Below are 13,930 nucleotides of genomic sequence, written 5' to 3' on the forward strand. Positions count from 1 at the left end.
AGATTGAAGATTAAGTATGTATGGCAGCAGAAATTGCAGCAGATTTTGGATTAATGTTGTTTCTAGAGGAGGTGAATGATTATATTTCTCAAATTGATCTTTGCTGATCCACAAACACTTTTTGTTACTTCCACCACATCTTTTTTACATTTTCAGCTTTTTTTTCCTACATTTTTAGCCTTGACAAGCTCTTCATTCTTTTTTTTTTTTCTCATAAAATAATTTGTTGATGGCTACTTATTTGGGTGGATTTAGTCTTCACATGTTTAGACTAGTGCAAGTTCTTCTTTGTTCTAGTAGTTACCTTTTTCAGTGCCTCATATTGGGTGATTGCAGATTTAAGTACAACTTAGATGAACCCAGTCAGCTCTGTTGTACTTTAATCACTGTTTTGCAGGCTATTATGTTTGTGTTCTTTCTTTTTGTATCAGCGGATGTTCACAATCTCACTTTTGCTCACTTTGATGGACTTTGATGGAAAAAATGGCAAAAAGATTTAAAAAACAGTGGAAGAATAGAATAAGAGTAAAAAGCTGAAAAAATCTAAAATAAAAAATAAAATTGAACTTTTGTTATTTATAATAAAAAAAAAATCTTTAAAAAAAATCTTTATGAAGAGATGTTTTATTTTTGTTACATGAATGCTATCAGTTTGCAAATTCTATTAAGTTAATTTTTGTATAGTTTTTTTCTAGTTTTTTTAACTTTTGTGACTAATATTGATAATTCTCATATAAAACTTTGTAAAAATTGTTTTTTTCAAACTGAAGTTTTGTAAAAGTTATGAAGTTTTATAAAAGTTATCTCAACTAAAATTTTGTAATAAAAGTTTTTTATAATACAGACTTAATTCTTTTAATTAGAAGAAAAATTCATTTAATAATTTTTCAATTCTTCAATGTTTAGGAAAATATATAAAAATTTCCTGCAGGAAATCTTTTTGTATATGTAGAATCTGATTTACAAATCAAATATATAATATATAAACAATAATAAACAATAAAATATATAAACAACTTTAATACTTTTTAACTACTTTTATTTATTTCTGTAAATTATTTTAGTATATTATAGTATTATTTATTATTAGTAGTATTATTTCTTTATATTATCGACTTTTTTAAAGATATTTTTATACTATAATAGTATCTGAAGTTTTTTTTTATTTTTTTTCATTTCCAGATGGTGCCAACAAGATCCAAAAGAAATTCTAGACTCAGTTTTACTATGCATTGAAAGTGTTGTTTACAATATGAAGCAAAAGGGTTTAGATATTTTGCAAATAAAAGCCATTGGTATCACCAATCAGCGTGAAACTACAATTGTTTGGGACAGCAAGACTGGAGAACCTCTATACCCAGCAATAAGTATTTTATAAGTTTCTAATCTATAATATTGTACTATATATAATATTATATTATAATATTGTACTATATTATAATAACTGTTGTAAAGATATTATAAACAATTATTTAACTATATATAAAGGAATAGGATTAGAAAATATATATCTGAGAGGTTTTTTTTAAAAGATCTTTTTAATTTAAAATTATAAGAACTTGTCATTTGTTTATTCAACTCGTTAGTTCAACTGGTTGTACTAATGGTATAAGTGCAATCTCAATAAGTTTTTAATTTTTACTTATAGTTTGGTTAGATGCTAGGACTAAAGAAACTGTTGAGAAATTAATTGAAAAAACTGCAGATAAGTCAATGAATTCATTTCAAGTAAGAAGAAGTTTTTTTAATTAACTTTATCTTTATTGATTAAACATTCATCATTAGATAGTACATCATATATTGATATATCAAACATTCATCATTAGATAGTAAACCATACATTGATATATCAAACATTCATCATTAGATAGTAAACCATATATTGATATATCAAATATTCATCATGCGATAGTAAACCATATATTGATATATCAAACATTCATCTATCATTAGATTGTAAACCATATATTGATATATCAAACATTCATCATTAGATAGTAAACGATATTATTGATATATCAAACATTCATCTATCATTAGATAGTAAACCATATATTGATATATCAAACATTCATCATTAGATAGTAAATGATATATTGATATATCAAACATTCATCTATCATTAGATAGTAAACCATATATTGATATATCATTAGATATCAAGTTAACATTGATATATCATTAGATATCAAATCCAACATTGATATATCATTAAGGGTGGAATGCAAGAAGCGAACTTGAGTCAAGTTCGACTTGAACTTTACTTTGTAACCAATAGCAGCAGAGTATTTTTTGAAGGGAAAACCCATACTCTGCTGCTATTGGTTACAATGTTAAGTTCAAGTCGAACTTGACTCAAGTTCGCTTCTTGCATTCCACCCTAAATATCAAATCAAACATTAATATAATATTAGATATAAAATCAAACATTGATATATCAAGATTTAAAATCAAAGATCTTTAAATCAATTTGATGATGAAGTTAAAGAAAAAACCAATTGATTAGAAAATGATAGACAATTTTTTGAAAATATCTTTCATAGAAATAAGAATACCAATTATGAAATCTTCTAAAATTCGAAATTCTGCCTTTTATTTACTAATATATGTGTTGCCACAGATCATGTGACTAATTAAATGTGTTACCAAAGATCATATGACTAATTAAATGTATTACCACTGGTCATGTGGCTAATTAAATGTGTTACCACAGATCATGTGACTAATTAAATGTGTTACCACAGATCATGTGACTAATTAAATGTGTTACCACAGATCATCTGACTAATTAAATGTCACCACAGATCATGTGATTAATTTACTGTTAATTTGAATTTCATTGACATTTTTAAAAGCATTTTTTTTTTATTCATTTAGTTTCTTTTCCTTAAACACCAATAGTTTAGAATTTTCATTATATCAAATATAAATGTTTGGTTTAGTGAGGCAATTAAAAATAGCTATTATTCAAATAAATATGTGTAACAAATTTTTATTTGGTAGTACAATAATTAAAAAAGTATTAAAAACTAATTATAATAGATAATAGATTAATTTAAAAAAAACCTGCACAAACCATCATTCTATTTACATGTATTAATATTAGTTATACCTCAAACATCAATGGTTTGAAAATTTCTTCTGTATAAAACCTTAAACATCAATAGCTTTTAATTTTCTTCTAAATAACACCTTAATTTACTTAATATTTGTACAAAGCAGTTGCAACAACATAACATTAAAAATGTTCTCATTATGCTAAATAAGTTTTTATGTGAAAGCCACATCAGATGTAATGTCTGAAATATTCATTTTTAAAGTTGCGCAAAAATTAAATTTACGCAAAAATAAAATAAAAAAAATTAAATTTTTTTTTCAACTTAAATATCACTTTTCATTTGTTTTAATAAATTTTATTATCAAATATTAAAATGAATTTACAAATAAATAATAAATAATAATTATTAGGAAATAATAATTGAAATAAATTTACACTTTTTTTGTTTGTTTTTAGAAAGTATGTGGGCTTCCTTTTTCCACTTATTTTAGTGGAGTTAAGTTGCGTTGGTTGCTTGATAATTGTGAAGATGTTTGTTTTGCAGTTAAAGAAAGGCGATGTCTTTTTGGTACCGTAGATTCTTGGTTACTTTGGGTATGAAAAAATATCAAAATCTAATTTTGAAAAGTTTTTTTAAATTAAAATGTCCATCATTGTTTAAATTTAACAATATACACATTATTATTTTTAATTTTTTTCAGAATTTAAGTGGTGGAGTTGATGGTGGAGTACATGCCACTGATGTAACTAATGCAAGCCGTACAATGTTGATGAATATTAATACATGTAAATGGGATGATGATTTGTGCAGGTTTTTTTAATTATAAATAATAATGTAATTGAATAATTAATATTTAATACTTTTTTAGTTATTGTAATATTAAATGAAAATTATTATTATTGTAATATTAAATGAAAATTGAAATTTGTTACAAATATTTGTTAAAAAAATATCTATTTTTGACTGCCTCACTTAACCAAACATTTATATTTTGATTTATTCTTTTATATATAGAATTTGTGTGAGTAAATATAGAAGAAATGATAAGAAATATTTTTTGTTTGAAGTAAGAAATATGTAATAAATATAGTTTAAATAAAAATTAAAAAATCTTATAATACTGTAAATAAAGCTTACTTAAAAAATAAATTGAATATAAAATTTCAAAACATAAAAACTTTTTTTGGAATATTTGTAAAGAATTTAAGGTTAAAAAAAACTTTTTTTAACTTTAAAAAAAATTTTAAACTTTTTGCTTTTTATTTATACTTTAAAAAAACAACAACTTGATATTAGTTATAAATAAATCATATCAAATAAATCAATCAATTTGCAGTTTACTATTTACTATTTACAATTGATGAGGATATTATTTTGATGAGGATATAAGATATAATTTTTTATAATTTTATTTGAAACTCTTGACCCTTTGAAATTTGAAAAAAAATTTTGAAGCACAAACCTTGTTTAAAAAGGTCTCACACAGAAGCATGCTGAGTGCAGTACTTTCGGAGGCATGGAGTGGATTTGAACCTTGTACCTCTTGCTGAGTTTTCTATTACTAGTTTACTACTGTATGATTCAAAATTTAGAATAATAATTCATGATCTTATAAAGAAATTGATGTAAGAAGTGGTTTCTAAAGAAAGGGAAATGTGTTGCAGATTTCATTAATGATAATAACCCAAAAGTAGGTTAAAGTGTAAGGTTAAAGAACTTAATGTTGTTGAGCTTAAATATGAAAAAGTTTATATATATAGCAGGATATTGGTAAATTAAATGCTTTTTACTAATAAAATTATATAAAATTAGTAAAGGTTTTATACCAAGTGTTTCCATTAAATTATTTGGCTTTTCCTGTATTGTCTCCATTTTATAAATATGATATGAATATTTTGAAGAAAGTTAAGTATAATATAACCAATAATATATAACTAATATAAAGTTGCTTTTTTAAAAAATTTCAACTTTAACATTGACTATTCATAAATTTAATTTGCTAATCAACTAAACAATTTGCTAATTAAAGCTAAACAAGATTATATCTTGGCAAATAGCAGTTTTAAAAAAGAAGAAAAAAAAAGAAAAATAGAAAGGAGAAACTTTTTTAATATTTCTTTCATATATTATTTTTTATTTCTTTCTTCTTTTTTTTTATTTTTGCTTTTATGTATTTATTTTAAAAGTATTGCACGTGTATCTTTTTTACTTTTTACAGCTTTTTTCAAATTCCAAAAGAAATTCTTCCCCTTATTAGAAGCTCTTCAGAAATATTTGGTTATATGGTATGTTTATTTTGTTTATTAAATTAAATTTGTTTATTAAATTAAAGTAAATTAAAATGGTTCATTTTATAATTTGTTATTTGCATAAATTTAAATAGAAAATAAAATTGTTACAAAATTTGTCTCATTAAAATTAAATTTGTCTCATCAAGTTACATGTGTCTCATAGTATAAAGATTGTCCTCGAGGGACATCACTCTTCTTGATATCCTTTAACTTCAGGAGTTCCTCAAGGTTCTATCCTTAGCCCTATACTCTTTTTAGTTTAAATTAACGATCTTCCAGATATTCTCACATCTAAGGTGGCATTGTTTGCTGATGATACTATCATCTATTCTTGTCTTGATAAGAAGCCAACACTCTGATTGCTTGTAGGGGAAATTTGAGCTTGAAAAGGATCTCACTTCTGCTACAGCATGGAGCTCTCAGAGCTGGTAAACTTTAACTCAGATAAAACTCAATTTTTTTCAGTTAATTGTTATCGCAATAATCTAGATCTTCCTATATTTATGAATGGTAATGTACTCAATGAGTCATCTACCCTTCATCTTCTAGGATTAACTCTTACTTCTGATCTTTCTTAAAAGCCATATATTAAATAGATTGCAAAATTAGTATCTGCTAAGATTGCATATTTATCGTGTTTGCCACTTTTTTACTCCTGATTCTATTCTTTATCTCTATAAATCTCAAATCTGTCCTTGAATGGAATACTGTTGCCATATCTGGGGTGGATCTTCTAATCTTCTTATGATGCCCTTTCTCTTTTAGACAAGGTGCAAAAACGCATTATAAACATAGTTGGATCAGCTCTTGCAGCCAACCTCCAACCATTATCACGTCATCGTAATATTGCTTCTCATTCTCATTTCTATAAATACTATAATGGGTACTGCTCTAAATAGCTAGTGTCTCTTGTGCCATCTACTAAAATTTATTCTTGCATTACTCGTCATTCAATTAAGTCTCATCCTTTTACTGTGACTGTTCCAAAGTGCTCCAAAAATTCTTATTTGTCTAGTTTTTTTCTTCGAACATTAGTTCTTTGGAATTCGCTTCCTTCATCTTGTTTTCCTAATTTATATAATTTGCAATCTTTTAAGTCATCTTTCAATTGTTATCTTGGTCTATAAATTTCATCTTTTCTCTTCCAGTAACTTCTAACTCTAATAGTGGTTGCTTGCAGCCTTGTTGAAAGTGAAGCTGTTGAAGAAAAAAAAAGGTGTAAAATACATTAAAGAGATTTTTACAGATAAAACACTTGGGCCTTTTTGTGGGTAACTCATTAAACTCCTTACTGATAATTTATGAATCTCTGGATAATGAATTCCTTTTGAATCCCTGGATAAATAAATCATGTAATCATGTAGATTTATTTGTACATGTTATGTGTTACATAAGCATGAGTATAACTTTTATCATATATTGGCTTCTAGCAAATTAAAACAAAATAAAATTTTAAAATCCCTCACAATTGTTAATTAAATAAACTCTTAAAGCTTGAAATTTCTCAGCTGTTTTCCCTATTAAACTTTTAACTCAATTGTTTAAATGAAACACTGCCTATTACTGTAGTGTAGATTCTGGTTCCCAATGTTTCATGTGGTCCCATGATACATAATAGTCATAATGGTATTATATATAGTTTATGTTTCAGGTCAGGATTATGACTATCATGATTGTCTTGCAACATGTAATCCAATACACCTACCACTTGGTCTGCTGCCTTGTAGGAATCCCTTTTTTCTTTGTTACAAATTTGGGTTGATTAGAAGGAATAAGGCAATTGCATAGTTTATTGCTTAGATGACCAAGAAATAACAATGCTTAAATCTCTCAAGTTCTCTAATAATTAAAATCATGACTACAGTACTTAAAAATATTTAATAATTAAAAAATATTAAAAAACTATTGGTTATTACCATTTTGTTTTAGTTTATCTTTCACAAATACTAAAGCAACTTTTCATCTGCAGAAATTTTTTGCAAAATTTTGCTTCTTGCAAAATTCAACAGACTTGCAAAACTTTACTTCTTGCAAAAATCAACAGACTTGCAAAATTTTACTTTTTGCAAAATTCAACAGACTTGTTGTTTAGGAAACTAATTTAAATTACTGTTACAGTTAATTCTCAATAACTCAAACCTCCAAGGGACCAATGAAATTGGTTCGACTTTAGTAAAACAAATGTTTTACTAAAGCAAAATCCTAAATCGAACTAAATCTAAAGTCAAATTTTGGATAATATGAGATTTTAGCTAGAGTAAAGGCAATTTTTCTTTAGTGAATGCTAAAGTGTATACTTTATGCCATAATACTAATGTTTCAATGAAAGAAGCTATTTGTTGTTTTTATGCAGTCAAAAGAAAACATTTGAAAAAGTTTAACAACACATTAACTTTGTTAATAATAAAACCGTTAAAAAAATTGTTTTTTAGCAGTTTTATTATGATTAATCTTTTAAAGAATCTTTTTTAAGCATTCTGATAACTTTATTAATAGCATGAATAACTTGGTGAAAATATTTAGCATCGCTTGAAACAAATATACCAAGATCTTTTTTTATGTCTGATTTTCCCAAATCCCTATTTAAATAGTTGATTGTATCTTGAAATGAATAGTTAGTGCATGGGTTGTTTCTTCCCATATGTATAACCTTACATTTTTCTAGGTTGAGCTTCATTAACCAAACTTTTGTCCATTCAGTGATTTTAAATCAGTTTAAATGTCAGTAGAATCATTAAGAATATTATTTACTTTTAGTTCATTCATTAACTTAAAATCATCTGCATATAACTTACAGACACATTTTAAATTGCCAGGCAAGTCATCAATATAAATTAAAAAGAGTATTGGGCCCAAAACAGAGCCTTGTGGGACACTGCTAGTAACATGAGCCCAGTCAGAAATGTTTTCTCCAAGTACTACTCTCTGTTTTCTATTATCTATAATCCAATCAAAAAGGTCTCCAACAATACCATAAGCTTTCGCTTAAGAATTAATAAGGTGTGAGAGATTGTGTCAAATGCTATTGAAAAGTCCAGATAGATCGCATCTACTACATGTTAGCTAAGCATTTTGTAATATAATTTTGTAATTATTAGATTCTAATAGGTTTTTAACACATTTGCAACACTTTATTTTTTATAAAACCATGTTGAGATTGAGACAACAAATTTAGTTTTGAAAGATAATTTACAATGCTATTGGCTACTAAGCTTTCCATTAATTTACATGGAATAGATGTAAGAGAAACTGATCTATAATTAATTGGTTCACTAGTGTCATACATCATACATGAGGAATCGATCTTTCTAATAGTGATTTGTTAAATAAAATTGTGAAAGGTTCAGCTAATACATCAGCACATTGTTTTAATATATCAGTGGATGAACATGTCTGGTTCAGTTGCTTTATTTGGGTTTATATTTTTTAATTTACTTTTGATGACATCTTTTGAAAAATGAAGACTTGATAAATGTTTAGTTGTAGTATCAGAAAGTAGTGAAAAGTTTTTATTAACTGAATAACTATTAAAGACTGATATGAATTGATCATTAAATGTGTCAGCAATAAATGTGTCATCTGTCCCAATAACTCCAAATTTATTTCAAATTGATTTGATGCTTTGTTTGATTTAGTGTGAACTATTAGCATAACTAAACAAATATTTGGAATTTTTTGTATCGAAAGCTAAACTATGTTAAATTTTTTTAATTGTTAATCTTTTTTGTATTTGTAAGTAAGGTTTTCCTTTTTTGTATTGTTTGATAAGCTCTGGTATTTTTTGTAATTTTTGACAAGCTCATTTATATTTAAGTTACTAAACTCTTTTGAACAATCAACATTTTGAAAATATTTAATCATGGAATTGAAATCACTTTTATGGTAATTGCACTTGAATGTTGAATAATTAAATTTATCTTTATTACACAACAAATTATAATTAAATTTTAGTACTGGCCTTGACAAGCCAATCCGAATGGTGGTAAATTCTCTATGTATTGGTTTCGGTCTGATGATTCAGTTATGACAAGATCCAGTATATTTTTAGACATTTTATTTGCTTGGATGAGTGAAGGAAATGTTACGTTTTGAATGATGCCTAAATCTTTAATAAGATCAATAATTCTTACACCAATGCTGTTTTTATTACCATTTACTTGAACAGAACCATCTTATATGTCATTTAACATATGTCAAATTGAAATCGCCACATATGAGTATACTGGGTGTATATTTTACTGTTCATTTTTTGCTATTTGTATACTTAATAAAATTATTTATACAAATTAGTTATTTAATACTAAAATAATTATTTCATGGTCAGCTTGGTTTGACATCTCACTATTTATGCGTTTGTTGTGACATGATTTTTTGGTATTATAAATAACTTTTGATTTTGATGGTGGACAATAAATACATCCAAGTTTGATAGTTTCAACTCCATACTTTACAAGGCACCAAATTTGTTCAGATTTTTGTAATATTCATTGTTGAAATTTGTTGAATTGAAAGTTCAATTACTTTATTTGAATTTAATGAGGTTAATTACATAATTAGTATAAAATATATTTATATATATATTTATATTTGTATAAAAGCACCTGAACTTTATTATTTATTTCATGCTTTTTGATTTTCATGAGATTTATTGTTTTTATTACTTTTTAAAAATATCTTTTTAGTCTTAATTTTTAGTCTTAACTTTTAGTCTTAATTTTTAGTCTTAATTTTTAGTCTTAATTTTTAGTCTTAATTTTTAGTCTTAATTTTTAGTCTTAATTTTTAGTCTTAATTTTTAGTCTTAATTTTTAGTCTTAATTTTTAGTCTTAATTTTTAGTCTTAATTTTAGTCTTAATTTTTAGTCTTAATTTTTAGTCTTAATTTTAGTCTTAATTTTTAGTCTTAATTTTTAGTCATAATTTTTAGTCTTAATTTTTAGTCTTAATACTGCTTTTTGATCTTGATATTAATCTGCCACAACTATTATTGGACTGGGTGGTACTCAATTTTCCATTTTTTCTTTAAAGTGAAGCCTCCCTTCATAACCATTAACTACATAAGGAAGTTCTTTAATTTTTTTTGTTTCTTTCTTCTCTTAACGTACATTCAAATGCTCTCTCAGTTGGAGTCTTATCTTTGTTTAAATATATTTTATTGTATCTTTTAAATCTTTTTAGATTTCTTGCATTTAAAAGTACACATTTTTGAGTTTCTTGATTGACAAACTCTACCAAAACCAAATCTTTGCCAAGATGGCAAAGACAGCATTATATTGACTTATTTTCCAATTTTGTAATACACTATCAATACTTAATATTTTAAATATTGCTTCAACTTCTTTTTTGTCATAATCTTTTTTTTTTATCTAGATCAATTTCATTGGTTTCTTCTAAACCACTAATAACTATATTTTTGTCAATTTATGATTTTTCAGATAATTCTCTGAATGCAACCTTGCAACCATGGCAAGGACAGACATGCTATGTTCAGAACTTTTTGCTTTACCAATGTCAATGTTACTAACTAAATTTGCTAAGAGTTGTATTTCAATGGTTTTCATTTGATTCTAGTTGTTTAATTCTTTTAGTAAGTTTTGTGATTGTATCATCTTTTTCTTTGTTAATTCTTATAAGTTCTTTTACTTCCTTTTTTAATCCAATTCCATTCGCCTAACAATTTAAATCAAAACAGTTATGTTTAACTGATCAGGATCAACAGAAGGGCTGTTAACCATGTTAGTCTTTGGTAGGAGGGCTACCACCCTAAATACCAGTGGATTACCTCCTGTTTGTGATTTATTTTTTAATTATATCTCAACTTATATATATATATTTATATATATATATACATATATGTATATTTATATATATATATATATATATATATATATATATATATATATATATATATATATATATATATATATATATATACATTTATATATATATATATATATATATATATTTACATATGTATATATATATATATTTATATATATTTATAAATATATATATATATTTATATATGTGTGTATATATATATATATATGTATATATATATATGTATATATATATATATATATATATATATATATATATATATATATATATATATATATACATTTATATATATATATATATATATATATTTACATATGTATATATATATATATATTTATAAATATATATATATATTTATATATGTGTGTATATATATATATATATGTATATATATATATATATATATATATATATATATATATATATATATATATATATATATATATATATATATATATATATATATATATATGTATATATATATATATATATATATATATATATATATATATATATATATAAGTTGAGATAATTAAAAAATAAATCACAAACAGTAGGTAATCCACTGTTATTTAGGGTGGCAAATAAAGAACATATAATATATATATATATATATATATATATATTTATATATATATATATATATATATATATATATATATATATATATATATATATATATATATATATATATGTTTAATATGTAGACAGTATTATGAAAAGAATTTTTTCTAATTTTTTTTTTATGTATTAGCTCTAATTTTTTAGCAATTTATTAAAGGGCAGAAAGTGTTTTGCATGGTAGTCAAAAAGTTTCTTCCATAAACTGTAGTTTTAAAGAGAATGATAATAAACCAGACCAGAACTAAATTTAAAAATTTAAATAATTTTTTTTTTTTTTTAATCAATAGAATGCTTGCCCAAACCAAATCCTCAGTCAATGTAGCAGCGCTTCCTTGTAGCAGCAGGCTATAAGATAGTTGATTTAGCAACACTCCTTGCATGTTTTAAAAACATGTTTTAAAAAACAAAAACAAAAGCACTGTTAATTAAAAAAACTTTCTGTCATTATTGTTGCGGTTTTTTAAAAAACAATAAAAATTAATGTACTTCTACATTATTTTAATTGATTTAGCTTTTAGACGACAATAAAATGTAGCTTATTTGTTAAAGTTGTTAAAATGTTGTTGAAAATTTTACCATAAAAGTGTCTTTTGACTGAAAGATAAGGATATATATATATATATATATATATATATATATATATATATATATATATATATATATATATATATATATATATATATACAGGGTTGCCTGGAAAACCTGGAAATAGCATAAATCCCAGGAAAAACCTGGAAAACTCAGGGAATTTTTTTTTTTTTTTAATCAGGGAATACTCAGGGAAATCTTTTTTCCCACTTTTGTAAAATAGTTATTTATCAAATTATTTACAATAGTTTTAACTAGTTAAAATTTATAATGTATATTATTAGTAATTTTGTATAAGATTGTACAATTTATTTTAAATTTGGTTTGGTTTAATCTCACAATGATGTTTGAGACTGTTGCCACACTTTTGAAAAATAAAATAAAAAATATTATCTCAAAATAACTTCATAAAAACATTGAAATAAAAAATCTAGAAAGTGACATCCTTTTCTGATAACCCCCTTCCTTTCTCTTGTGCTTTTTTTCCCTTTTTATCTTGACCGCAACCCTATTTACTTGATGTCCTTTATGGATGAATCCTAAATAAAATAATATAAAAATGTATTATATTCAATTTTATAATTTGTAATCATTTTATCTATAAATATATAATATGATTGTAAAAAGAATGCATTTTTTTAGAGTTATAATAATGAATAAAATGGATCAAACATTTTTTCAAATGATTGGCTTACTCACCCAGAGTATAAAGAATGGCTTGTAAAGACTAATGACAATAAATTTTGCTAGATGTAGCAGTTGCTGCAAAACCTTTAACTTGTCAAATATGGGAGTTTAGGCAGTTAAGAGTCATAATGAAGGTAAAAAGCACCAAGTTAATGTTTTAGCTAAATCCAGAAGTCACTTTTTTAAACCTATTGTAAAAAATTTTACTATTACACCAACAGTACCCCTGGCAGTAGGTCAAAGAACTTTTGAACTTGTTGTTGCTTCTAATGAAGAAACAAGATCTGAAATTAAATGGGCTCTTGAAGCTACTATGTATGGATTGTCAAACATTGCTTCTGCTAATATGAGCCAATTATTTACTAGTATGTTTCCAGATAGTAAAGTTACGCAAGGACTAACATTAGGAAGAACCAATCCAAAGATGCAAAACTATTGAGTCTGACTGAAAATATTCAGTCAGACTCAATAGTTTTGCATCGCATTATAAGAGATCATATAAGTTCTCAAAAGGTTCAAGCTGACACTATAAACATCACAAATGCATTAATGTTATCAGTTAAATCAGCCAGACAACAGTTCCAAATGAGTTTAGCAGAGAAAATTAATTCAAAGAAAGAATGTGAATCAAACCACCAAAGAGCAATCTTATTAGAAGAAATTGAAGAAGAAGAAAAAAAAAAGAATTTACTTGTAACAGCATGTTGTATATTAAACAAAGGTTTTATTCAATCTGTTGAACATGCTGACAAAAATAATGATTTAACAATGCTTAAAAAAGCAACTGCTTTAAAAACAAAATGTGACGAAGCAGAAAAAGGATCAATGGAGTTAGTTTCA

General features: G+C 24.8%; 1 protein-coding gene across 1 annotated transcript in view; it reads left to right on the top strand.

Moving 5' to 3' along the window:
• LOC100210850 (glycerol kinase 3) overlaps positions 1-13,930 on the top strand; it is a 42,897-nt gene that overhangs the window by 5,694 nt on the left and 23,273 nt on the right. The window contains exons 3-7 of the mRNA XM_065815028.1: positions 1,183-1,367; positions 1,649-1,728; positions 3,515-3,652; positions 3,760-3,869; positions 5,278-5,344. Of these exons, the coding sequence (XP_065671100.1) occupies positions 1,183-1,367; positions 1,649-1,728; positions 3,515-3,652; positions 3,760-3,869; positions 5,278-5,344 (580 nt within the window). The remainder of the gene's footprint in view (positions 1-1,182; positions 1,368-1,648; positions 1,729-3,514; positions 3,653-3,759; positions 3,870-5,277; positions 5,345-13,930) is intronic.

Source organism: Hydra vulgaris, chromosome 13 (assembly GCF_038396675.1).
Source record: "Hydra vulgaris chromosome 13, alternate assembly HydraT2T_AEP".
NCBI classification, from domain to species: domain Eukaryota; kingdom Metazoa; phylum Cnidaria; class Hydrozoa; order Anthoathecata; family Hydridae; genus Hydra; species Hydra vulgaris.